This window comes from Monodelphis domestica, chromosome 7, assembly GCF_027887165.1.
Source record: "Monodelphis domestica isolate mMonDom1 chromosome 7, mMonDom1.pri, whole genome shotgun sequence".
NCBI lineage: Eukaryota > Metazoa > Chordata > Mammalia > Didelphimorphia > Didelphidae > Monodelphis > Monodelphis domestica.
Genome location: NC_077233.1, coordinates 167,920,169 through 167,936,655, shown reverse-complemented (window position 1 = coordinate 167,936,655; position 16,487 = coordinate 167,920,169). Strand labels below are relative to the sequence as shown.

At 34.0% G+C, this 16,487-nt stretch overlaps 1 protein-coding gene across 17 annotated transcripts in view; it reads left to right on the top strand.

Annotated features, from left to right (window-relative positions):
* AGTPBP1 (ATP/GTP binding carboxypeptidase 1) overlaps window positions 1-15,020 on the top strand; it is a 226,964-nt gene extending 211,944 nt beyond the window's left edge. For all 17 annotated transcript variants that reach the window (XM_056805970.1, XM_056805972.1, XM_056805971.1 and 14 more), the window contains one exon: window positions 11,833-15,020. In XM_056805970.1, the coding sequence (XP_056661948.1) occupies window positions 11,833-12,010 (178 nt within the window). In that variant the 3' untranslated portion in view covers window positions 12,011-15,020. The remainder of the gene's footprint in view (window positions 1-11,832) is intronic.
* The last annotated feature ends 1,467 nt before the right edge of the window (window positions 15,021-16,487 follow it).

The following is a 16,487-nucleotide window of genomic DNA, read 5'->3' as shown; positions in this document are numbered from 1 at the left end:
AAAATGACACCGAGTCTCATAGGACACCCTTATGTATAACATAATACTAAATACCTAATTTTAGTGTGATCAAACAGTTATCATGATGCCCCCAAATGAATACTATCGTAAAGCATACTCTAGCTGAAAAATAGTAATAAGAATGCTTGGAAAGATTATCAAGCACATTGCCACTGATGGTGTTCTGCATATGTGTATAATGCAAAGCCATGGATAAAAAAGGCAGGGTATTGGAATGCATAACACATAGGAAGTAATCTTCTATGTCCAACATATATGGCAAATAAGTCATTTATGTAGAATGTAATGCCATTTTGTATCCTAGTTAAGATAGGATATGGAAAAGATTTAGAAAATATTAACATAATTACAGATTTAGGAAATAGTCCTGAAGAATAATGTCTCAATACCTTTAGAATGGAGAGGAGATATTTAATTATAATTATAAAAAATTATGAAGGGATATTGTAAACAGATAGACATATAGAACACTGAGAAAAGGATGAGAGGGAATAGATTTAGTAAGGATTAATTAAGGTATTTAATTTTTATATAGTCTAATTGTCTTCTCCTCTGAGTCAAATAGGGGATTTTTGGAAGATGTCTCTCTTTTCTTTCCTGTTGCATATTTGCAGTACTACTATAGTGACATAAACATTTACCGTAAACATAGCAGTTTGAAGTCAAGATGGAATAGGACAGGTAATACAGGAAGATCTAGGTGTTCTCTGCCCCCGAGCCTCTATCGTACATGTGTTACAATATGTTTTCAAAATTTTGAAGGAACCTTTTTCATTGTTGGCCATGGAGATTGTTGAATGTTCCTTCATGTGAATCATAATAAGCTAAATTGGAATGGGAAAAATGGGAGGAAGTTTTAGGAAATTTATATGTTTGAATTATTTAACATTTATGATGAATACAAGCTTTGAACTAAATAACTAATTCAGTAGGTCTATGGATTCACTGACGTGTATATTTACTCCACTGGTGCAAATCATAACTCATCCCCTTATTTTTATCCTTTGTGATTCTTGTGCATGCTCTCCTGGTAATCCTTCAAAGAGGATTTATTTAATGTACTGTTAACATTTTGTGTGTAGTTCTGTCCCTCTGTTATCACTTCATTTTGCTATGCATATGATTGGCATGTCTCCTTTTTCAATTATCTGTTTGTATCTGAGGTGTTGTCCTTCATCCCAGTTTTGCATGCAAACTATCATTTATAAATAGACTGCAACCTACTTACACCTATCTTACTTATACCCACCAGGCGATTTAACAGTGATTTTGATTCTTTGGAAATTATGGTATTCTATAAACCTCAACCAAATAGCATTATCATGAGATTGGTTTGTGAGGGGCAGCTAGGTAGCCCAGTAGAGAAGGCACCAGGCCTGGAGTTGGGAGGACCTAGATTCAGATCCACTTCCTAACTGTGTAAACTTGGGGAAGTCACTTAACCCTAATTGCCTAGTTTTTACTTCTCTTTCTTTTTAGGATTGACACTCTTAGTATATTCTTAATTGATATTTCTAGTATTGATTCTAGGATAGAAGGTAAGGTTTTTTTTTAAAAGGAAGAAAAAATTTGCGTGCGTGTGTGTGTGTGTGTGTGTGTGTGTGTGTGTGTGTGTGTGAAGGAGCAAAGAAAGATATAAAATGCAACCTGATCTTTATTTCCTGTTTGATTATGGTTTCATTTTTTTGTCCATCTGTGGTACCCATTCAAGATATATGTATTGAAGTACCATTTCAGCGGTTTGTCCTTCAGACTAAATGTTGTGGTTAGGGTCATAAGAATTTTCCATCTGTTTTCTCTTGTTTGTGGATTGTTAAACTAAATTTTTTGCATAGTCATAGATCATCTTAAGAAGGCACTGTAAAAAAAAAAAAGGTAGATAAAGCACTGGACCTGAAGCCAGAAATTCCTGAGTTCAATTCCAGCCTGAGACTTCATCTGTAAAATGAGGATAATAATAGCATTCATGTTCTTGGATTGTTGGGAGGATCAAATGTGAAGGACTTTGCAACCTTAAAGCACTATATACATACTACATTGTTGTTCCCATTTCATGACTGATAACATTGAGGCTCAGAGGATTTAATTTTTTTACTCAAATCCTAAGTAATTCTTTATATCAGAAAATATTATTCATTAGAGAATATGTCTATAGAGTCATTTCTCCTAGAGTCATCAGGGGCACCAAAAGGGATATAGAAAGTACCCCAAGCTTTGTCTAGCTATGATTTAAATTCTGTGGATCTTGGACTTAAAATAATTCCTGCAGAATGTAGGGAAATTATACTTTCAGTCACAGATGCATTCATGAATGTCCTGATTTTTCCATCAACTTCTGCAGCATTCTACATGGTAAAGAGTAAGGGTACCCTTGGAGGCTCCACATCCATGGGCAGGACTGTCCTAATCAGGAGGAGTATCATCCAAACACTTCCTAAAAGCCAGTTTTTTCAAGTTCTCTCAGTTGATACAAAAGGGACATCCTTGGGCCTGTGGAGAAGTCCGGAGTCCCAGCCCAGGGCAATCTGGGCTAAGGGGGGCTGATCAGCATGGACCCAGAGCAAAGCCAGGAATCCAAGTCTGGACCTGGGATGACAACCTAATCCATGATTTTTCAGAGGATTTAATTGCAAATTGTTCTTTTAGGAGAATAATGAGAAGTAAGATTGAAAATAGATTGAAGTCCGTTAGACAGACACTTGAATACCAGGTAGAATGGGGAGATATGGAAGTTTTTTGAGCAAGGTATGCCAAAAGCTATTCTTTGAAGATAATTTGGTAATAATGTGTAGAATGGGTTGGAGTAGGGAAAGCTGATAAGAGGGAAACCAGTTAGGAAACTTTTACAATTTTCCAGTTTAAAAATATTAAGACCCTACACTATGGTGATGGTAAATTGGAGCAGAAAGAAAGGGGGAAAGATGTGGGAGACATTAGAAAGATCTGGTAGGACTCACTGGCCACCTTTGGGGAGCTAAGGAGAAGTGAAACACAACCCTAAAGTTATAAGTATGAATGTGAAGGAAACTGATGGTTTACAATTACAGAAAAAGGCAAATCCTTTACAATTTTTCCTTGATTCTTCCTCTGCCACCCTTTTCTTGAATATTTCCTTCCTAAAGGCCTTAGGGAATTTTCTTTTTTTCTGTTCCCTGAATTTATCCTTAATATGACACTGAATGAATGATACTAAAAACCCCTTACCTTCTCTTAGAATCAATGCTGTGTACTGGTTCCAAAGCAGAAGAGCAGAAAGGACTAGGCAATGGAGTTAAGTGATTTGTCTGGGGTCATAAAGGTAGGAAGTATCTGAGGTCTGATTTGAACTCAGGACCTCCCATCTCTAGGCCTGGCTCTCAGTTCACTGAGGCACCCAGCTGTCTCCAATAATTTTTAATTACTGTATTTAATAAAAATTTAATAAAATTTATGTTCCCAGATCTTATTTTTTTTTAATGAATTAAAGTTTTTTGGTTCTTTTTCTCAATTCCCCATCTTTCCCTTCTTTTCTCTAATTTAAATAGACTTTTTACCCTGGGTAGCCTTCAGTTGTTTTTTGAAACATAAACTTAACACAGTAAAATGTATTTCATGGCTATATCATGATAATTTTAATAGATAACAATCTTCACATTGTTCTTAGTTATCTGGCACCACAAGTATGCAAATAAGTAACCTAAGGTAGAGGAAATGCTAAGTGAGTTACTTAAAGTGCGTTTGTGCCAGTCAAGAAGAAAAACCAGGGCCTTTCACTTAATCCTATTCTGTTCTTTTGAGATCACTTTACTTCAATGAAAGGTACAGTAAAAGTCTGGGTTTTTTTTACATACTCTTTGTTTCCTTTGAGGTATCAGGTTCCTGTTCCCAAGAACATTGAGCTTGTTAAACCACTTGTCTACTCTGATTTTTATAAAACTACTAAAATACACTGGAACTGGCGAATGTAATTACTTTATATTCAAGTCTTACTGGATTCCTAACTTATGGTGATGCTGGGCAGATTGATGGTTTTCTAAATGTTTCTACCTTCTGAAATTGACTTTTTAGCAAAGAATTACCATTAGTTTACTAGATCTTTCAATGGTTTTTAAATTAAATATTAAATCTTCCATTATCTATAGTTTATATGATAGGTAGGTATATGTACAGCTATGCTTTTTTTAGAAATTTTAAAAATATTTACAGATTTCTAGGAACCAGCACAAAAGACATTTGGGAAATTAAAAAATAATTAAATGCAAAATAAAATTGGTATAGTTTTTACATAATCAAAATAAGTATACCCTCTCTAAATATACCTAATAAGTGACACATATGTCCCACTAATCAAATCTAGTAAAGGAGGTTTGATTAAAATATTTGAGTAGGGCTGGATAGTTTTGAGGAATTGTGTTTTGAATGAAGTTTGTCTGTTAGTAAATTAAGTTTTGTGGTTTTTGAATCATCCCTAGGGCACCAATTAGGAATTCACCACATAGATAATTCATCATAATTTGACATGATTATGTTTATTGTCTGAGAAAAATTCTGTCTGATATACTACTGACTCTCCATTTTACTCTTCCCCCTAGGAGGGCTGCTCCACCAAGTTAATGATAAGGATATTGGTGGGAGGTCATTAGGAGTCTGTGGTGGTCATGCAGTCCTCATACTTTGCCTCATAGACCTATAATTGCTTCTTGACTCTTGTACTAAGCAGCCAGCTCTTACCTTCTACACCAGAAACACTTTATCACATCTTGACTTTTCTTAATTACAGCACAGCAGTTTATATGTATGCCCGAGGAGGGAAGGTAGGGATTTTGCCATTTCTTTCCTCTGAAAACCATCACTTTTTTTTTTATTTATCTAATGTAGATGAAAACAGAGATCTTCATTAAGGTAATTTAGGAGAATTTGAAAAAGCTGCTGATGAAGCCTTTAAAGGTCCTTTTCAATAGGATAATGAGATGGTGACAAAACTATTAATCTGAATAAATTGAACTCTGTGTTTCAGTTATCTAAAACCTAATGGGCAGGTGTCATTGATACTTATCAAGTACTTGGCAATTTTCTTTCTAACAAACATTTGGATGTATGTTACTCACTATTTGTTAAAAGTATGACAATCTGGTTTGTCAACTTTTGTCTTAATTCTCTGAAGGCAGAATTTTTAGTTATTTATGATTTGCATAAGTATAGTTTAAAAATAAGTTTTTTTCTTATTTAATTTCAATTATCAGTTCTGTTGTAGACTTCTTTTCCTACCAAATTCATTTGTAGTGATGTAAAACTAGATTTTGCTACAATTTTTACTTTTCATGAATACTCTGGCCACATTTTCTTTGGGAAATTTCTTTAGTTATATAAAATTATCTGGTTCCTAATCTGTAAATATTTTTTAAATTTCTAAAATAAACATAGCTATCTATATACCTACCTATCATGTAAACTATGGATAATGGAAGATTTAATTTAAAAAGCATTTCTAAGCCCATGTTACCTGATATGAGTAAAAAAAGTATTACTCATTAATTATGTTTTCCCGTCAAATAGCTGGAATCAATGTCTTTTTGGCTTGACTTTTTTAAAAAAAGGAAAACAAAAATCCATATGATTTAAATCTGATATATTTTTTTAAATAACTGAGGCCATGGGACAGTTATGGCCTCCGATCTTATTCTTAGACATCTTTCTTGCCATTTGGTGTTAGGTGGAAATATATAATCCACTGGTACAAATCCATCACTGTGCTGAAAAAGATAGCTGAAAGCAACATTGCCATTTTAGTCAATGATTATTAAACTCCTTTTTGTGTGCAGAACAGTTATACCATATATTAGCTAGAGAAGAAATAAAGTTAATAAAAATACAATCATGATCCTGACAGAGCCTTATTTTTAGGATTTCTGAAGATTAAAAACATGCACAGGTTACTTCACTGTGTAATCTTCACTGTGTAATCTTATATGAAAAATATGTCAGGGAAGCAGTGTACTCCAGTGTAGTATAGGGTAGTAGGTTTTGGCATCAGACATCTTAGATTCTAGTCCTGGCTCTATCACTTACTACTTGGGAAATCATTTAAACTTTCCATCTTTGCAAAATGATTTGTGCCAAATCATCATCATCATCATTAGTATTTTGCTAAATCTGTCATCACAGAAGGTACAAAACAAAGTGCTTTTGTGAAGTAGAAGGTGGGAAGGTTGGTCCTGACCTGAGAAAGCATCAAGTAGGAGATGGCATATTTATTGGGATTTAAAGTCTAGGTAGGATTCAGTAAGTAAAGAATGAAAGCAAATAGTAGTTTGAGGGCCTCCCCCCTCCTCCAATTCTGCCCCATCTCTCAGTTCCCACCAAGTACTGTGTATCTACTTCCTGTCACACCATTCCCTGCCTTATCCTATCCCCTTTTCTTCAAGCCAGGTATCCCTGATCCCTGCTCTGCTTTAAAGCTCAGGCCCACTCATCCTTCATAGCAGCCATTGTTCAAGAATATGTCTATTTATACTCTTTAAATGAGCAGGGAATCATCAACCACACTTCTGGGAAAATGATGCACTTTTGCACTGTACTGACCACCCCTTCCATTAGACTCACCAGACATTTGCTGCCCTGTTTCACCCCAAAGGATCACCAGTCATTGCCATCCTGCCATTGCATCCTGAGGGCTGCTGGGCTTTGTCATTATCCGTGCCAAGCCTTTCCATTTGCTTGTAACTGACCTCTCCTGTGTTTGTCTCCCAAGTTAGAGGGTGAAGAGAAGTTGCTATCTTGTTCTTCTTTTTGTATCCCCTGCCCTTAGCATGGTATTAGCAAATAGAAAAGACTTATAACAAATTTTTTTGCATTCCATCATAGTGAGGGACAAGAAGGACATTTTGGGCATTGTAAACAGTGTGAGCAAAGCAATTGATGTGGGAAAGTACAGAGAGTATGTTCAGAGAGCCCAGTGTAGTCCAGTTTGGCAGAAGCATAGGGTACATGGATTGTGCTAAATTATAAAAGGCCTTGAATGCCAGGCTTGACTTTATATTCAAAGGTCAGCATATTATTTCCATATGAAAGTGATTTTTATTATAGTGTAGGAAAGTGTTTTCTCCCCCTCAAGGAAAATTAAAGAAAAACATGAAATGATTAGCCCTTAACAATGATATCTATTTCTCAAATACATTGTTGTCAGGGTTGCCAATATGAAAGTACTTGTATATTGTAGTACATTCTTAAATCAAACTAACCTTGTTAAAAATGACTTTCATAGTAATGGCCCTTGATGTACATCTCTGACTCAGGAATGCATTTGTGATGGCCATTTGCTGTCCCAATGTAGAAAGGTGACACCTACCCATAACTGATGCTAGAATCTTTTGCAAGTCAGCCAGCTCATCCCTTTTAAACCAGAATTATTCTACCACTTCTAGACCACTGGAAATCATTAACCACTTAGGATTCAAAGTGAACCATGTGTGTTTGTACTAAATGGACTAAATGCCGCTTGTCAGCATCAATAAAAGGGAAATTACAATCGGCAAAGAAAAGTAATTTTAAGGTCAGCAAAGGAATATCCTAAACCAAATTTAACTCAGTGATTATAAACATTTTTAGTTTATCATAAGAGGAAATGGATAAGTCTTATATTCAGTTTCATATATACTACATATTGGTGATTATTTTACAGTGAAAAGATTAGTAACAAGAATCAACACAAAATTGATTTCTATACATAGTCGTAGAGATTCTATACAACTCTTTTATTGATCCTTTCTTGTTAGAATTTCACTGTTACCTCCACTGCTATATTTCTACATCACCAAAACAGAATAATATAATTCAGTTTCCTAAAAAATGAGGCATGCAGATTCTAAAGAAAAAAAGAATTTCTCGAGGTAGCAATTATTGTACATTGAGCCCTTTGGGCTCCCTCTTTTTTTTTGTAGTTTCTTTCTCTTCTCCACCGTCTCCCTTCTTATCCCTTTTCCATACTATGATTCCTCCTTTATAAAGGTTTGTTTTTTTTTTTCCTGGATGGGGCTGGCAAGTAAGGGTAATAAGAGGGAGACATTATTACAGAATTTGTGGAATATTACTGAAAATCCCAGATTAAATTAGACACTATATATTTTAGCATTAGTCAAATTATAGAAATTTTGAAATCCTATATTTCTAATGAGACCTTTTCCCTTAGATGCATTTCTTATTGGGACTGTTCCAAAGGCCATAATCAAGTTGATAAAACTGATCAGTAAATATCTTTTGCATTTCCAAATTCTTGGTTTCTCTGTATGCTCATTCACATCCACATTTTTTCTTATTTTAAAAAGTAATAAATAAGTTGTATTAAAAACATTTTTGTTCAGAGTAATAATTTGAATTAGCCTGGTTTCTTTAAAAATTAAAAGATAAATTTAATCTAGTTTATATTTGCTTTAGAAATTTTGTGCAATATTCTATCACGTTAAATGATATATTGATTCTGGTTTTAAAATTCTTTTTGAAGAATACTATTTTGACAGATGAAATATAAGGATTACTACTGAGTAGGCCATCCTCTTTTGAAATACTGTTTTTATAATTTCAGTAACTTAAGTATTTTTCATTTTTCTATTACATACTTGAAATTTTATTAGCTTACTAAAATAGGTTGGATTTTAGAATATTCCTATACCACTCTTCCTTCAAATATTATAGTGAATCCAACAGTTCCAAATACCATTATATTAGTGTGTCACTCTTCCCCAGCTACTCTATCATTGACTTTCTGTTATCTCTGCCAATTGGATAGGTATAAAGTGGACCCTTACATTTTTGGCTTTCATGCTCTTATTAATGATTTGAAGTGTTTTTAGTTGTTGATGGGTTTCATTCCTTTGTTTGGAAATTAATTGTTTATTTTGGAAGAAGCAGTATAGTATAATAGAAAGTTCACTGGTTCTGGGGGCAAAGCATCTGGGTTCAAAGATTCCCTTCAACATTCACTTCCTATGATCTTAGGGAAGTCGTTTAATATATACCTAGTTATTAGTTTCCTTAGATGTAAAATGAGAGGGTTGGGTTAGGTGACTTTCCATGATCCTCTTAGTGCTAAATCTGTGGGTCTGTGACCCCTTATGTAGTTAAGATTGCCTCTTAGTCTTGCAGATTTTTCATCTTTCTTTGTAGATTTTGAATGTCAGCTTTAAATGTGATATCTGTTGCAAAAATATTTTTCTCAATCCACACAATTTTTCCTTTTCTTCTTTATTAGAAGCTGGGAACAAATTTGGGTTTATCAAACACTAGATTACTGAGGTCTTTTACTCCTAGTCTGTTCTATTGAGCCACCCTTCCATTTCTTAGCCAGTGCTAGATTGTTTTGAGGATTACTGCTTTATAGGATAGTTTAGGATCTGGTACAAATCTATTTTATTTCATGGGCAATTGTAGTCAAAGCAGATTTTAAAAAACTCAGAGTGCTTTGTAAAACTCAAAGTGCTGCGACAAAAGAAGCTAAAAGAACTCCATACCTGCTTCATTTATGACCATTATGTTGGATTCACATTTTCCTACCAGCAAATTATTCATTTTATTGGAGAAAAAATCTTCTTAATTTGCCATTGAAGTCCCTCTATAATTTAGCTCTAATCAGTTCTTTCTAATCTTATTTCCTACCATTCCTTTCACATACTCTACACTCCAGCCAAACTAGACTACTCACTTTCCTTTGAACATCCCCTGGGGGCTTTCTTGCCTTCATGCAATTTATCTAAGGATCTTCTACATCTGTACTGCCCTTTCTCTATCCCACTAATCTTGGCTGCTTGAAACCATACTTCTTTTTCAAGGGTGCCACTTTTTCCATAATGCCTTCCATGATCCTTAGACAAGTCACTTGACTACTCTGGTGGCCTCAGTTTCCTAAACTGTAAAGTAAGAAGGATGGTCTAAATGACCTCTAAGGTCATTTCCAGCTTTGCCTATGGTGTTGTGATCCTTATGGCTAAAAGTAATCCCACTCTCCTTCGAACTTTTTACCTTTCCAATGGCACCTATTTCCTTCCACCTTGTTTTAGAGTTGTACAAACGTCTTAAACCCTCAGATTAGAAAGTAAATTTCTTGATGTTAATGACTCCAACCCTGTTGCATTATCGTTGAATACCCTTTCTGGCCCTTCTATACCTAACGTAGTGCCTTGTATATAGTAGGTCCTTAGTTAATTGAATTGAATTATGTTTTTTTTTCTTTTTATGACTGAAAATACATTTGAATTCCTATATGTATTAAGAAGTGACTTGTAAGCCCTAACTCAAATCACCTTAATTTGTTCTTTGAAAACACAAAGGTAAACTGTCATGGCCAGTATTTGGCCTTACAGTCAATGGAATATATTAGAAGGAAAGAAATGATATAATTTATGACCCTTTGAGCCAAAGAACACAAGTAAGCAGAAATAAAAAAGAGATAATTTGTACACATCCATTTTCTAGCCTTTATGACATCCTTATCAATTAGCTTTACCAAATCTCCCATCTTGATAAGGGCTGAGGCATGTATATGTATGAAGGGACCTATTAACTGAAAGTTGTTTGCTATTAGAGAGAACAAAGAACTTTAAGGAAGATTAAATATATAATGCAGGATTTCAGAAGAAAAATATTTTAAAAATGCACTGGCCTTTTTTTAAAAGGGAAAACTTTTTTAAAAATCCAAGGTTTGGAGTTTAAGTTATTAGAACCTGTGATATTATCAGCATCTTTGATTTGTGTTACGTGTGCAGTAAAGACACACAATAATTTATTAAGATCTTAGACAGCATAACCAGTGTGAGTTTTGGATTCTTAGGAAACAATTATTATTCAAGTACAAGAGATTTATATTCCTCAGTCTATGAGATTAATATAATTTGTGGTCAAAAATGAAAATGTATTCTGTAAATGATGGTAAATTTGTACTCTTAGATGTTTCTTCCTTTGATCAAAATTATGACACATTGAGAAGAACCAAAATAATTTGATTATGAAGAAAAGGGCTAAGTTTTGAGCCTTAATAGAGAGCTTGTCTGAATCCCAAACTACTTATCTAATGAAATATTTAGAAGCACTTAGTGCTTTTAAGGGAACATATTATTCTGTAGCCCAAGGGAGAGAAATTAAACTGGGTGTGGTGTGTTCACTTGTTTTTTAATTTTTCCTTGTCCTAGGGAAACTGTAGACTTGTGGATGAGGTTTCTTAATTTTTTTTTAATTTTATTTTATCTTTTTTCAATTTACTCTAATGGTAGATAATCACTTTAGTGTCTTGGAATAAGTGGTTTTTAGCACATTACTCAAGAAACCAATTAAACATCCACAGTTACTTTATAAAGCCCCTTGAAATGACCTGCTACTGGGAGCTAAGATGCTTAAAATAGAACTTCAAAAATATGTCTTTGTAGTCTGTAAATAAGATTGATGAAGGCCTGCAAAGACAAATCTCAATATTTTATTATGTATAAATATCCTTCTTGCTAGACAGTTGTTAAATTAGAATAAAATACTATAGGATATGTTGACATTTTTTTGCAATATAACTTAAATTTAATATTTTTTCTGTTGTAGTCATTACAAAAAATTTTCAACTATTTCCTATCATACATATGAACCATCCATTTTGTAAACAGAGCTTTGGCTAATATTTGGGTTATATACATTTTCCCCCTACTTAACACAACCTACTTATATTAATTGGAACCAGAGATTTTGGATAATTGAGTTAATGCAGAATAGTAGAGTAGGTAGCCATTCTGCATACAGCTAAATTTAGAATTTTAAAATCTAATGCAGCCTTGTGTGTTGTGTCTGTTTTGGCTACAGCCCTACCACTTATGTTTTGGAAGAAGATGAACCTCGTTTCCTTGAAGAAGTTGATTACAGTGCAGAAAGTAATGATGAGATAGACATTGAATTGCCTGAAAATGTTGGGGATTATGAACCTTCTGTCCAAGAAGATGCACTTTCTGACACGGAGTCATCAAAAACATGCCTTCCTTGAGCCATCTGCCATCTCATGTAAATGGCTAAAGAATAAAAGAAATATCTTAGTTTCTATTGCATAGGAAACTTTAGATTTTTAAAAAGAGCTGACTCAAAGAGACAAAAAAGTAACTGGAGCCAGTTTGGTTTCAAGACAATAAATGTGTTTTTGATTTATGATAAAAACTGGCATTTGTTTTATTTAAAGAATTCAATGCCCTGATTTGATAGCATTGAATTATCAAAGATTGATTTATCTTTTTTTTCAACAAACTTTATTTACTCAGTATCATTGCATGACTTTTTGTCTCCTTATCCTTCTATCCTACATCAAATGGATAAGTTTGCAGTGTTTCAGAGTAAAACAATCTCATCCTAGATCCCAGTGGTAATAAGTTGTTGAAAATAATATGTATGTACAGGGATTTTTATTGATCTGTGTGTTGTTTGTGTGGGAGTGGGTGGATATTGAAGAAAAGAAATTAAGTTCTTCAGAATGATGTTAACTCTTTGATTGTGTTTGAAGTAATCTAGAACTTGCTTTGAAACCATTTCATTCTAAAGTTACCAAATTAAACAAATCAAAAATTAATTTATCAAATGTTGCTTTTGTTTCTTCATCCCTGAATAGACTCAGATTATATGGCTTTATAATATCCTTGATTCAAAATATTCAAAGAAACCCACATGTGAACACACATTTGTAAAATTTTATGTGCACAAGATGGTTTGATTACTTCGGTAGATGGAAGCTTTTCATGCACCTGTGCTTGCTATGAATTATACATCTGTATGGGGCTCTTCCTGAATAAGTATCTCATGAGAAACAACTGGAGCTGATCCCTGCAGTCATGACAGTTTGTTAATATGGAGCTTTTAAAAAAATGTACATTTATCCAGTGAAGATACTACTTAGCTGTTGTTAAATGTTCATTTATATATTGAGCTATATATTTATTTACACCTTTCTGTATTTAATATTGCATGTATTGTGCTACAGTATTATAATCCTATTAAAGTGAATTTATTCAGGGCATGCTTACAAGTTATATCAGAATCAAATGTTTCTAAGGAGGGAAGGAGGGAGAGTAGTTAGGTTGTTTCTTATTGTTACACCTTCCTAAGTTTTAGACTGTCAGGCTTTAGGAATGACTGCAACATTTTAGAATACTCAGTTTTGAAAAAAAAAATCTAATTACTGTTGGTTCTTTGTGAGTTGAGCTTTTGTTAAAATGAATATTGCTATTTGATAGGTCCCCCAGAGTACTTTGGTGCCTCCATTTTGGCAAATATATTCTTAAGCCATTTTTGGATAGTAAAAGTCATTTTCACCAGGAATCCTAAAGTACTCAAGTTTGTCTCTGGAGGTTTTTCAATAAATGCCTAAAGGCAAAGCATTCCCCCCACCCCCCGTTGTAGTAATGAAAAAAGAAACTACCAGTATTTCAAGTATTTTTACATTTCCCAGTTTAGTAATTCCATTTTACATATAATAATTTAGGCATTTCATCCATTCCAAATAAATATATTTTTTAGGCTTTATGGGGAGATGGTATTAGACAATTTACAAAGAAATACAGGGTCTCTTTCCTTTATGTACATAATGACAGTCAGCATTGTGCTTAAAAGTCTCAGCAGAGTGAAGGCTGAGCAGACATTGTGCTGCTAGCTTGTTCTTAGTGATATTACAACTAAATAAGTATTAAAGCACTTTGAGTAAAGGGAAGTTGTTGATGCACTTATTTCCAAAATTTATAGAGGAAGAGAAAGTTATATAGGTCAATTTTTCTATAGTCTAAAACTTTGACACATTAGGAATTGAAAGGCCATGTGTGAAAAGCAGCCATATTTAATGTTAGGCAGAAGGATTCAAAAGATTTATTCCTTTTTTATGTTGGTATTGTAAAAGCTCCATACTGAGTTGGATAGTAACAATATTTTCAATTTGTTAAAGGGTGGCATTGAGACATGCATATGTTTCTGTCTATTCTGAATTCAACATGTCCCTTGTTCAAGAAATTAGAAAATATATTTATCAAATAAAATATTTTAAATGTAGCTTTAGAAGAACAATAATTCCACCTCTCTTTCTTCATTTAAGAATCTGATAGATCTACTTGTTTATTAGCTACTAAAACTGCTACTTCTTTTTTCATCTCTGCCAGAGGAGTTTCAGCATTTTTAAAGAATAGGTGCTATTGCATCCAATGTCATCATCTTTGTAATGAATAATTTTCTACTCTCTCCTAATTTGTATTCTTAGGTTTACTACAATAAGTAAGTCTGACAAGGTGAGTTAGTAATGAAGCTTGGATTAATTTGGAAATCTTTCTTTAGAAACTTTAATTTCTTAAATATATTTTAGTTGTAATTAAATGCATTTTTAAATAGTTACAATTACAAGTTCAAGTTCTAAAGAATCACAGTATCTTCAAGCTGGAAGGGATCTTATAGCTCATTTAATCCAACCCCACATTTTGCAGATGAAGGCAGTGAGGCTTCTATCCTAGTACCTTCATGGAAGAGGCCTGTCTATGCCCTGACCTTCCCCAAAGAACAAATACATATTAGAAACACAAGGATTTGGTTTGGTTTGAGATCTTTATCCATCTAGAATTTGGATGATTTGTAGTGGTAAATAATTCATTATTTAATTTTTACTCTTGGAATGATACAGAATTTTGTTGCATACACTTTTCATTCTTGTTAGTAACATCCCTTGTTTGAATACAAGATTCTGCCTTATGTTAAATATCTTTCTTGAACAGTCTTTGCCACTTGTGCCAACTTTTACGTGTTCTTTACAGATGTGAAATTTGTGTAAATCCTAATAACACATAAGTAACCCAATATTCATTCAAAGAGAGGTACAACCATGGTACACACTAAATTCAATTAGTCCACATTTAAGATGACTATACATTGTAAATCCTGTAATGGATATAATTATGGCAATTTATTGTGCATGACCCAAGAATAAATTAAATAACATTAATGCAATTGTATAATAAAGGTCTCATTATCAATCACTGTGTTTCCCTACACCTTTCATTGTATAGAAAATAAAATTTTGGTAACTTTGTGCTTTTTTTCTTTTGGTGAAAGTTTAAAAATTATATATAAACTCTTAGCTACTTACATTAGGAAACTATGTTGAAGTAATATTTTCTTAATATTCATGGTATACTTAGCTGTAAGTCATGAATATCTGTGAAAAAAAACAAGTGAATGCCAGTGTTAAAACTAGATTTAATTCTGGAAGCTAAAGAGAGTATTTAAAAGAAACCTCATCTATGAAATCTAATTATTTGGAAAATTAAGACTAAAATATCTGAGGTTTTTATGTTTTTTAGATTTTCTAGACAGCTATGCTAGAGTTGACCATAGATACAATGTGTGACAAGTCCTAAGGAGTCCTGACAAACATTTGGGGGTCCCTAAGGGGTGAGGAGAATGGGGAGAAGGATGACATATCAGGAGGGCCAGTGAAACTTGTAGCAATAGAGGCAAGATTTATTGATCACAGCTAGTATTTTAGAGAAAAAGTGTTAGGCCAAGGGCTTAGGAAAGCCTTTTGCAGGGGCAATGGTTAGTAATGATTTACAATCTTAGTACAATGACAGTTCAATGGGTAACCATCTAAGTTTCTCAGGAAAATGTTTAGCTTCAGTGGGTAGAAAAAGAACAATCAGGGACAGCCAAGTACAGGAGGGGTTTTGGGGCCTTATGTAATGCCTGGGCTTCAGGACTGATTCTGGTCAGACCATGGCTTCCCAGAGGCCTTACAAGCTGGGGTTCCCTCTCACTACTGGGGGCTACAAATGTGTATACAGAGTATATCATTCACTTTCTGTATCCTTATCTCATAGATAGCCAGTCCAGTGCCCTCAAGTGACCTCAGGCCCTTCCAGTGAGCCACACAGTTTTCCTCCTTGTACTCAAGTTCCAGACCTTTCTTGACTTATTCTATCCTCTTCTCTTGACCTCAGCCTCATCTTTCCTCCCCATATTATATGCCCTTTTCAATCAGGGATTTGCATCAGTCTTGAATGCCTCTGACAAACTACTTTATGATGAGTTTAAGTGATTTAATGTGACTTTTCTCTCAAGGGGCTTTGCTTAGTAGGGGGAACATCCTAGATCTATAATGTCCCCATCTAAATAAATCTCCAGTGATAGCATTTTAGGCACAGTGGCAGGCTAACTGAGGTGAACTTTGAGGGCTCAGTATCTCTTGGAATCACCCATAATATCTTTGTGACAACTGCCTATGATGATTCTGAGTAAGGCCCAAGATAAGGGTACCTATATAAGAACCCTTAAATTTCACTTTGAAATGAGTTTGTTGAACTTTTATCAATATTTTGCAAACCACATAAGAACTTTGAAATAGTTGAATAGATTTAGCTACATGGTTTTCTAGAGCGCTGTCCTTTGGAACATAACTACACAAAAGAATTGGTTGAAAAGAGATCATTGAAAAGATTTTTAGTGAA